General features: G+C 70.5%; 2 protein-coding genes across 4 annotated transcripts; both read right to left on the bottom strand.

The window, feature by feature from the left end:
- Positions 1-338: 338 nt before the first annotated feature.
- Positions 339-5,072, bottom strand: PYCR1 (pyrroline-5-carboxylate reductase 1). 3 transcript variants are annotated; one of them, XM_058284917.1, is made up of 8 exons: positions 5,020-5,072; positions 3,905-4,019; positions 3,603-3,673; positions 2,799-2,978; positions 2,493-2,714; positions 2,290-2,382; positions 2,041-2,204; positions 339-1,150 (listed from the first exon to the last, which is right to left on the bottom strand). In XM_058284917.1, the coding sequence occupies exons 2-8, from the start codon at positions 3,969-3,971 to the stop codon at positions 985-987; spliced, it is 963 nt and encodes a 320-aa protein (XP_058140900.1). In that variant the 5' UTR covers positions 3,972-4,019; positions 5,020-5,072; the 3' UTR covers positions 339-984. The 3 variants fall into 3 exon arrangements, with proteins under 3 accessions (XP_058140900.1, XP_071066952.1, XP_058140901.1); XM_071210851.1 differs by lacking the exon at positions 5,020-5,072 and adding an exon at positions 4,982-5,017; XM_058284918.2 differs by lacking the exon at positions 5,020-5,072 and adding an exon at positions 4,947-5,011.
- A 2,066-nt stretch (positions 5,073-7,138) lies between these two features.
- On the bottom strand, positions 7,139-9,112 carry MYADML2 (myeloid associated differentiation marker like 2). Its single transcript, XM_004467511.4, has 2 exons — positions 7,947-9,112; positions 7,139-7,723 (listed from the first exon to the last, which is right to left on the bottom strand). Exons 1-2 carry the CDS (start codon positions 9,036-9,038, stop codon positions 7,649-7,651), a joined length of 1,167 nt encoding a protein of 388 aa, XP_004467568.2. The 5' UTR covers positions 9,039-9,112; the 3' UTR covers positions 7,139-7,648.
- Between the last annotated feature and the right edge of the window lie 245 nt (positions 9,113-9,357).

Raw genomic sequence — 9,357 nt, forward strand, 5'->3', positions numbered from 1 at the left:
AAGGGCACTCCCCGCCCCGGTACAGGGCCTGCTGGCCCCCCCGGGCAGTGCCTCCCTCGAGGGGCCTCCTCACCTGGACACCCCACCTGGGCGAGCAGCTGGGAGATGGGCATGCAGAAGGTGCTGCCCCACCCACAGCCCGGCCCGCGGTGCCAGCTTCCGGCAGGCACGTTCCTGACCCCGGAGACGGGCCAGCCCACGGCGCATGCCGCGAAGCCAAAGGCACTGGGCCTGCCTGTGTCTGACCTGGCCCCCCCGAGGATACCCACGGCAACAACCCCGCGGGCCCCTCGGCCCCAGGGCCTCCCCTCACGCCTGGCCAAGACAGTGGGCAGGGACGGGAGGCGGGACACAGTTTATTTAAGCCACAGGGTTGGGGCGAGAAGCAGGCAGTGTCACGAGGACCGGGTGGGAAGGTCCCCGGGTGGCCTGGGGAGCCCCAACTGTCAAGGGGGTGAATGAGCACAGCTGGCCAAGGGACCTGCGGTCCTCACGCTGGCTCAGGCACCAGGAGCCTCCCTCTTCCAACCGGGGGGCACGGGGTATCACGCCAGGGGGTGAGGAAGGGGTCAGAGGAGACCGGGCCCCTCCCCAGCAGCTGGGACCTCACGGAGGTGAGCCTTGACCTTTGCACTGAGGAAGGAACCAGGACCCCAAGCTGGCTGGCACCATGGGGATGGGAGAAGACCCCCCCCAGTCTGGGTCCCCCGAGCTTGGAGGAGGGTGGTTGAGGTCAGAGAAGACACCCCGTTCTGGGCTGGGAAGCACCTGGGGGCCGTGGAAGTTTCCGGTGATGTGTCGTCCCCCGACTGCAACCCCAGCTCTGCCCTGTGTCTCAGCAGCTCTGAGCTGACCAAGGCCATGGGCAGCAGGCCACTGTAGGGACACTGTGGAGTGGCCCGGAGTGAGACACCCCAGGCGCAGGAGCTCGGAGCCCAGGTGAGAAGAGGAAATGGGGAGCAGGCAGGCAGGTGGCCGGTGCTGTCAGTCCTTCTTGGCCGCCGGGGCCAGGCTGCGCGGGAGCAGCTTGGCACGGCCAGAGGGGGACAGTGAGGCCCCATCCGGGGAGTCCAGCTTCACTTTGTCCAGCACCGTCTTCTTGATGGCGGCCGGCGAGACCTGCTCCTGGTCGGCCACGCACTGCAGCTCCCTGGGGAGGCACAGAGAGGCTGGGAGCCAGGGTCCACCCGGCCCGGGAAGGCTCCCAGCCCGCCCCGACGGGCCGTTGCTCCTCGACGGGCCGTTGCTCCTCCCTGGGGCCTCGGCACCTGCAGGTCCTCCTGCCGGCTCCGCCCCTCCCCAGGGAGCTGCAGGGCTCGCCCTGGCCTCGTTTGGGCTGGCGCGGGGTCACCGGCTCTGTCGGCAGCCCCGACTGTGTCCACCCACGCACTCATCTCATGGCCCCACGACAGGCCCTCCTGGCGCCCTGCAGGGGCCGCTCGGGCTTTTGGGCCGAGGACTGGCAGGGAGGTGAGAGCCGCCTTCTCTCCTGAGGCCTGGGCTTGGGGTGTGCGTCTGCCCCGGCTTTGCCCTGGACAGCTAGTCTTCCGGGACAGGCCCCAGCTCTGCCTGTCTCCTGCACTGTGATTCCTCCCACCAGCCTCTCCCGGTGGCAGCCACGCCGCTGCGCGTCCCACGTGAATAACTCCTTCAGGCCTCACGAGGCCGGGAGGAAGGTGCTAGCACCAGGCACCCCAAGCTGCGGCTGAGTCCTGGCACTGGATACCCCCACGCCGCACTGCCTCCCCGGCTGGGGCCCGTCACCCCTGCTCCAAGGGTCCCGATGATGGCAGCAAGTGGGGACCACAGCACGCCCCGGGGCCGTACCCAGTTACCCGATATTCCTTCGTCCAAGGACGGGGGGAGCACTGAGACTAAGGACAGGAGGGCGAGCGGCACAGCACCACCCGCCGGGAACCCGGGCTCCTGAGTCCTGCCAGACGCCAAACACCCTCCTCGACGCACGGCAGCAGCAGGGAAGCAGAAGCGGGCGTGGCCTGGAGGGGCCCGGGGCGGCAGGCCTGGGGCGGGGGACCCCACCTCGTGCGGATGCAGGAGGCCTCCACGGCGTTGATGAGCAGCGAGCGGAAGCCGCCGCTCTCCAGGACGTGCAGGGCGTGGATGGTGGCGCCGCCGGGGGAGCAGACGTTGTCCTTGAGCTGCCCAGGGTGCTGCTCCGAGTCCAGCAGCATCTTGGCAGCCCCCTGCAGCCGGAGGGACGGGCTGACGGTGGGGACGCGCCCCCTGACCTGGCCCCGGGCCCCCTTGTCCCCCGCGCAGGACACTCACCAGCAGGGCCTGGGCCCCAAGGCGCACCGCCAGGCGCCGCGGGAGGCCCATCTTCACGCCGCCATCGGCCAGGGCGTCCAGGGCGGTGAACGCCTGTGGGGAGAGGCGCCCTGAGCCGCGGCCTCAGCCCTGCGTCCCCGGCGGAGGGCGAGGCCCGGCCCCCTGGCCTCAGGGTGCCCAGCCGGCCCGGAGAGGAGGCTCACGTAGGCGGGGCCGCTGCCGCTGAGCCCGGTGACGGCGTCGATGAGGTCCTCCTCCACCTCGGTGCAGAAGCCCACGCTGCCCAGGAGCTGCTCCAGGAGCCGGCCGTCCTCCGCCTGCGCATGGGTGCCCGTGGCGTACACCGTGGCGCCCTCACGCACGACGACCGGGGTGTTGGTCATGCAGCGCAGGACCCGCGGCGCCGGCAGGAAGGCGGCCAGCTTCTGTGGGGACATCGCGAGCTCCCATCCGCGTGCCAGCCCTCGCTAGGGCCTTCCCCCCATCGCGCTCCCACCCGGGGCGCCCACCTTCTCAATGGAGCTGATGGTGACGCCGGCGGCGCAGGACACCACCAGGTGCCGGCCCTCGATGTGGGCGCCCACCTCGTCCAGGATAAAGGGGATGATGTGGGGCTTCACCGCCAGGAAGAGCACGTCGCTGTGCCGCACCGTCTCCTTGTTGTGGGGCGTCAGGTTCACCCCGATCTTCTGCGGGGCACCGGGGTGCGCTCAGCCTGCCTCACCCGCGCGCCCAGAGCCCCACGGGGGGCTGCCGGGAGTGGGGGGCAGGGGCAGAGCCGGGGGCTCGGGCCCTTTCCGCTGGGCCCCCGCCACCCAAGCAGGGCAGGAGCTCTGGGCTCCGGAGTGCGTCTTTTTGGCAGAGAGAAGCGCGCACAGGCCCCACCCCCACCTCGCCCTGCAGCCCCCAACCCCCTTTCAGGAATGAGTGGTGGTGAGTGGTGATCTCAGCTCTAAGCCTGCCTGGACCCTTGGATCTGGAACCCCCACCTCAATGGTGGTGCAGAAACTGGGCTCAGGGGTGTCTCAGCCGGACCTGCCGGGTCCCAGAGGCCTCTGGGTGGTAACCTCAGGCCAACACCCTGTCCCCATCGGCTGTGTGTCCACTCATCACCCAGACCCAAGACCAGGGGAAGAGGGTCCACTGCGCAGGGCCAAGGGGCAGGATCCCTCACAGGGCACGAGCAGGCCAGGCCGTGGGGCACCCCAAGCTTGGGTCCCTGCTCTCACTGGGGTGTCCACCCTCGGCCTTCCGGAAGCTTCCAGATGGCCCCCTGTGAAGGCTGCGGCCTCCCTCCCTGGCCCTGCACCTACCCTGAGGGCAGACACCGTGGCCAAGTCCATGTCTGGGGAGCTGGCCATGATCTTGTGGGCGGCCAGGATGCCTGCAAGGGACAGAGATCCCCCCTCAAGGCCGGTCCGGGCTCCCCCCCCCCCCACATTCCAGGAGGAGAGTGGAAATCCCACGCGGCCCAGGGCACCTGCCAGGCCCCACGCATCCGGAAACTCAAACAAGAGGGGTGCCATCCAGACCCCCACCATCACCCCGAGCCTTGCTGAGAGGTCAGTGGGCCCAGCCTCCCCCAGCTCGGCGCCCTTGTGGCCGCGGGTCCTACCTGCGGAGGTGAAGCCCTTGGCCAGGGCGAAGGCCAGCTGGCCGGCCCCAATGAAGCCCACACTCATGGTGTCCCCGGCCACAGCCCCGTGGCTGGCCCGGCTCTGCAAGGGAAGCTGTGGGGCAGATGAGGGAGGGGTCCGAGAAGTTGGGGGGGGGGTAGTGCCACCCCTGGCCACCTCCCTGCAGCCGGATGCCCTGCTCCCCGGACCCCAGCAGGTCTAACTTTCCCCTTTGCTCCCGGACAGCGCCGGGGACCTGTAACTGCTCCAACCTCCCCGTGCAGAGCGGGAACCGCGAATCCGCTCCCGAAGACTCAGGACAGATGCGCCGGGCATCCGCGGGCGCCGGCCTCCGGAAGGGGCCGGGAGACCTGGGAGAGGCGCGGAGGCGGGGCCCGGCGAGTACGCGGCGCCCGGAGGCCCCCGCGCCCGAGCCCCTCCCCGCGCCCGAGCCCCTCCCCACGCCCGATCCCCTCCCCACACCTGACATCCCCCACGCCCGATCCCCTCCCCACACCTGACATCCCCCACGCCCGAGCCCCTCCCCACACCTGACATCCCCCACGCCCGATCCCCTCCCCACACCTGACATCCCCCACGCCCGAGCCCCTCCCCACACCTGACATCCCCCACGCCCGAGCCCCTCCCCACACCTGACATCCCCCACGCCCGAGCCCCTCCCCACACCTGACATCCCCCACGCCCGAGCCCCTCCCCACACCTGACATCCCCCACGCCCGAGCCCCTCCCCACACCTGACATCCCCCACGCCCGATCCCCTCCCCACACCTGACATCCCCCACGCCCGAGCCCCTCCCCACACCTGACATCCCCTACGCCCGAGCCCCTCCCCACACCTGACATCCCCCACGCCCGAGCCCCTCCCCACACCTGACATCCCCCACGCCCGAGCCCCTCCCCACACCTGACATCCCCCACGCCCGAGCCCCTCCCCACACCTGACATCCCCCACGCCCGAGCCCCTCCCCACGCCCGAGCAGTCCCCAGGCCCGCGCGGAACCCGGGCGCGCGGACGCGCACCTCCCCGCCCGGGGCCCTCGGCGCCCAGCACGCACAGCCCCCGCAGGCCGCCCCCAGCCCGCGGCCCGGTTACCTGCGGCGCCGGTCGCCCCTCCCGCCGCGCGCGCCACGCGGCACCCGCGCCCCTCCGGCCCCGCCCCCGGCCGCCCCGGCCAATCCGCGGCGCGGCCCGCCAACGCCGGCCAATCGGGAGGCGCGGCCCGCCAACGCCGGCCAATCGGGAGGCGCGGCGGGCGCCCAGGGGAGGTTGCATCATCCCGTCGCTCCGACCCACGCCCCCCGCGGCCAGGCTGGTCCCTGCGGGTCCCGCGATCCCTGGGGTGTGGGCGGGGCGAGGGTGCGCAGAGAGGCCGCCGGATCCGGGCCTGCGGGGACCTCAGGACACGATCCCGGCGGGGGCTCCCCACGCGGTGCGGGGGCGGGGGCGCCCACGCGGGCGCTGTCACCGCCACGCGGGCACCCGGACGGCGGGGACGCCCTGACCCGGTGCGGCTTACACACGCGGCGGTCCCCGCGAGTGGCCCGGCTGCACAGCGTTGCATTTTGGAGCGCTGGAGCCCGGAATTGCTGAACGGGAACATTTACAATGTATCACTCTTCAATTTTTTTTTTTTGATCCTGCCAGGAGGGTCAAGCATCCGAGCTGGCCCAAGTTTACCCGACCTCTGGAAGTCCCGGCGGAGATGCTCATAATCTCCCAACTGGGGGCACCGGGGGAGCTGAGCCCACCCCACCCCAGCTCTGGATCGCCTGCTGCCCACCGCTGGGGTCTCTGTCCAAGCCTGGCCTAGCGCCCGGGCCCCCTTTGGAAGCTGCCTGACCCTGTGGCAAGCCTGGCTCCACCTGAGACCCCCAGCCCACGGCCCCTTCCCCAAGCTCGGAGCCCCCCTGCCTCTGCTGATGGCTCTTCACGAACCGAAACTTTTGGGACCTGGGTTTTGGGCAAAAGAAAGCTCCCGTTACCCCCACCACCACCACCCGGGAACTGTGCAGGGCTGCTCTGGTTCCAGCCTGCGTCGGGGTCGAGGGCAAAGAAAGAAACCGGTTCCCCCACAGCCTGTTCACCCGGGAGAGCCCCAGCTTCTGTGTCCTCTGCTTTTTTTTTTTTTGTTACTAGGGTCGAACCCGGGACCTCCCACATGGGAAGCAGACATCTGATCCCTGTGCGGGGTGGTGAAGGAGGAAGAGACTGTTCTAGAGCTTAAGGGCAGAACGAGTGGAGGTTCTGCCACAGCAGGGGGCCCGTGAACTCTGATTTCCCAGCCTCCCCCTCCCGCGCCTTCATACCCGAGCACCTCACCCGTCTAGCGGGGCACCTGCTGGGGTGTGAGTGCCAGGTCCTCCACTACATTACCGGGTGGAATCCTCAAGGGGCTCTAGAAAGTTCCTGCCCAAGGTTGCGCAGCTCAGCGCACAGCCCAGATTCACGTCCACAGCACGAGGCCCGGGCACCCCTGCGCTGCACCCCACCCAGTGTGCGGTCAGGGTTCAGCCCTCCCTGCCTGACGACCCCCTTCACGGAGGAAAACAAATAAAGCCAACCTAAAGCAAAAGGACCTTCACCTGGTCCAGAGAGAAAGAAACGGCCCTTCTGCCACACGGACCTTGCGCCTCGGGTCCCCTCCTCTCGGTGCCCCCCGGGACCTTGGACATTTGGGTTTGGCAGAGGGCTGGGGCAGGAGCTGGCTGATGGCGAGGACACGGGGTGTTAGTGATGGACAGCTTGTTTCAGAAGCACCGCTGGAGAAGGAAAAAGAAAACCGGGGACCCCCGAGACCCATGCCCAGGCCTCACCTGCACGCTGGGAAGGGCACAGCCCCCGTGCCCATTGTCGCCTGGCCAGTGTCCCCTTCGTCCCTCAGCGCCAGCCTCCTTGGGATCCCCCCAAGCGAAGGACGGCAGGCCGCGCTGTGTCTGCTGCTGACCCCAGCATGTGCCCACCTGCAGGCAGGCAGTGCCGGGAGCCCCCTGCCCCCCCAGCAGCCCCCCAGCAGCCCCTCCACCCCCAGCAGCCCCCCCAACAGCCCCTTCACCCCCAGCAGCCCCTCCACCCCCAGCAGCCCCCCAGCAGCCCCCCAACAGCCCCTTCACCCCCAGCAGCCCCTCCACCCCCAAGCAGCCCCCCAGCAGCCCCTCTGTCCCCAAGCAGCACCCCCAGCAGCCCAGGGGCAGTGCTGGGCGGGAGATGGACCATGCCACATCAAACCCCTCTTAGCCATGGCTCCGGTCTAGACCTTTCTCCCCTGGGCATGCTGGCGGGGTGGGGGGAGGCAGGAGAGGGGTGTAAACGGCCACAGCCCACCCCCCAGGACAGACTGCTCTGCAGAACCAGGGCACAGACCAGCAGTGGCGTTTATTTCCTGCTCAAGGCCCGGGGGCCGCTGGTCTCCAGGCTCCCGGCTGAAGGGCGGACCCCGGACCAGCCCCGGGCTGGTGCAGCCTGGGCTCTCGTGTGCGCGAAGCTGGCGGCAGGCACTGGGCACCGGGAGCGGAGGCTGCAGGCTGCACCGTCGCACGGGCACTGCCGAGGCTGGCTGGTTGGCCCCAGCGCTCTCTCACTCTTGCGTCCGTTTCGGAGCTCTCCTTCGCAGTTCCGGAACTGCCCCTTCCAGCCTGGGGGGTGCCGTCCCCAAGCCCTCCTTGGTGAAGGGGTCCCCCCGGCCTCTGGGGACTGTCCCCTCGTTCTCCACTCTGCGGCCTGCTCAGCCAGGTGTGGGCTCCAGACCCTGGCAGACATCTGGAGCCGCCTCCTCGTCCTCTAGCCTCTGTGTCCGCACCTGCAAACAGTGTCACAGCAGCACCTGCTTCCACGGTTCCCGGGTGTCAGAGCCACAGCACCGAGCCCAGGAGGGAGAAGGAGGGAGAGGGGAGGCAGGGAGGGCAGGAGGGGGGAGAGGAGATGAAGGGAGGGACAGACAAATAGGAGGAGGGGGTTCCTGCAAGGAGGCCCTTCCCCTGTCCCCCAAATCAAGGCCTCGGGGCTCTTTGTCCCAGTCCCACCTCTGTCGGGCCACCCCATCCTGGGGTTGGGGGCTCCCCACAGCTTCCCGTGGCACCCTCTGCCCAGAGCCCTGCCTCGCCTCCTTCTCGTGCTCTGGGCGTCGTGCTTTGCCTGGTCCCTGCCGTGGCGCCCCGGGCCGCCGGCCAGGGCGCGGAGGGGCCGGGTGGTCCCGGGCCGGGCACGGAGCGGAGCCTCTGGGCACAGGCTAGGTCGCCCACGTAGAGCAGCATGTTGGCGTACGTGAAGATGGTCACAACCAGCTGGCTGTCCCAGGGGCAGCGGTCGCGGGGGCAGTCGGGAGGCCGCCCAGGCTCGCCGTACTTGGGGTCGAAGCAGAAGACGGGCCAGACGACGGCAGCGCTGAGGTAGAGGAGCGCGGCCAGGAGGGTGTGCAGCACCGCCAGGCGGAGGAAGGGGCAGCCCGGCACGCCCGGGGCGCCCAGCACGCTGGCGGCCACCACTGCCAGCGTGCCCAGGAAGCACAGGCTGTAGACGGCCACGCACCACTGGGTGGCCGCGTAGCGCCCGTAGCGGCTGTCGTGGGCCAGCGCCCCGAAGATGACGCAGGCCACGAAGGCCTGGGCGACCTTGAGGCGGCCGGGAGCCGTGGCCATGTAGCTGGCCGCACAGCCGCGCCGCGCCCGCGTCAGCAGCAGCTCGGCGCCGTGCGCCACGACGAGCAGGCCGGCCAGGGCGCAGGCGGCCAGGCGGAAGGCGCGGGCGGCGCAGGCGGCGGGCGCGGGCAGGCAGGCCGGGCCGGCCGAGTGCAGCGGGTAGACGATGGCGGCCGCGGCCGACAGCAGCGTGGTCAGCGTGGCGGAGGCGGCCGTGAGGTCGCCCCAGGACAGGCGCGGGCAGCCGTGCAGCCGGGCGAGCTCGCAGACCACCACCAGCCCCGAGCGGGCGAGGCAGGCGCCCCAGGCGGCCATGCAGAAGCTGCCCTGGGGCCCCGCGAAGCCGCCACGGTGGGCCGCCAGGCTGAGGGCGCTGCAGGACAGGGCCAGCTGCAGCAGGCGGGCCGTGCCCACCGCCGAGGTCACGGCCCCCAGGTGCAGGTACGCATCCCCGGGGGGCTCCAGGGTGCTGCCCATCGGCGCGGCCGCGGGCCTGCGGCCCCCGGAGGTCTCTGGTGGTGGTGGCGGGGATGGTTGCCCGCAGTGACGAGGGCGACCCTGGCATGGCAGCGCTATAAATAGGAGGCCGCCATCAGAGCCCCAGAATAGCACAGCTGTCCCCTCCTGGAGGGACACCTGATCCCCATGTCCCAGACAAGGGGAGCACGGGCCGTGGCCGTTAACCCATTGGCTGCTGGCACGGTCGCACATCTGTCCCTGTGGCCGGTCGCTCTGTGGGGGAGGTGGCAAGGGGGGCAGTGCAGAGCGGGTGGGGGTCCCTGCCTGGCCGGGGGCC

This window comes from Dasypus novemcinctus, chromosome 21 (genome assembly GCF_030445035.2).
Source record: "Dasypus novemcinctus isolate mDasNov1 chromosome 21, mDasNov1.1.hap2, whole genome shotgun sequence".
In the NCBI taxonomy this organism is placed as follows: domain Eukaryota; kingdom Metazoa; phylum Chordata; class Mammalia; order Cingulata; family Dasypodidae; genus Dasypus; species Dasypus novemcinctus.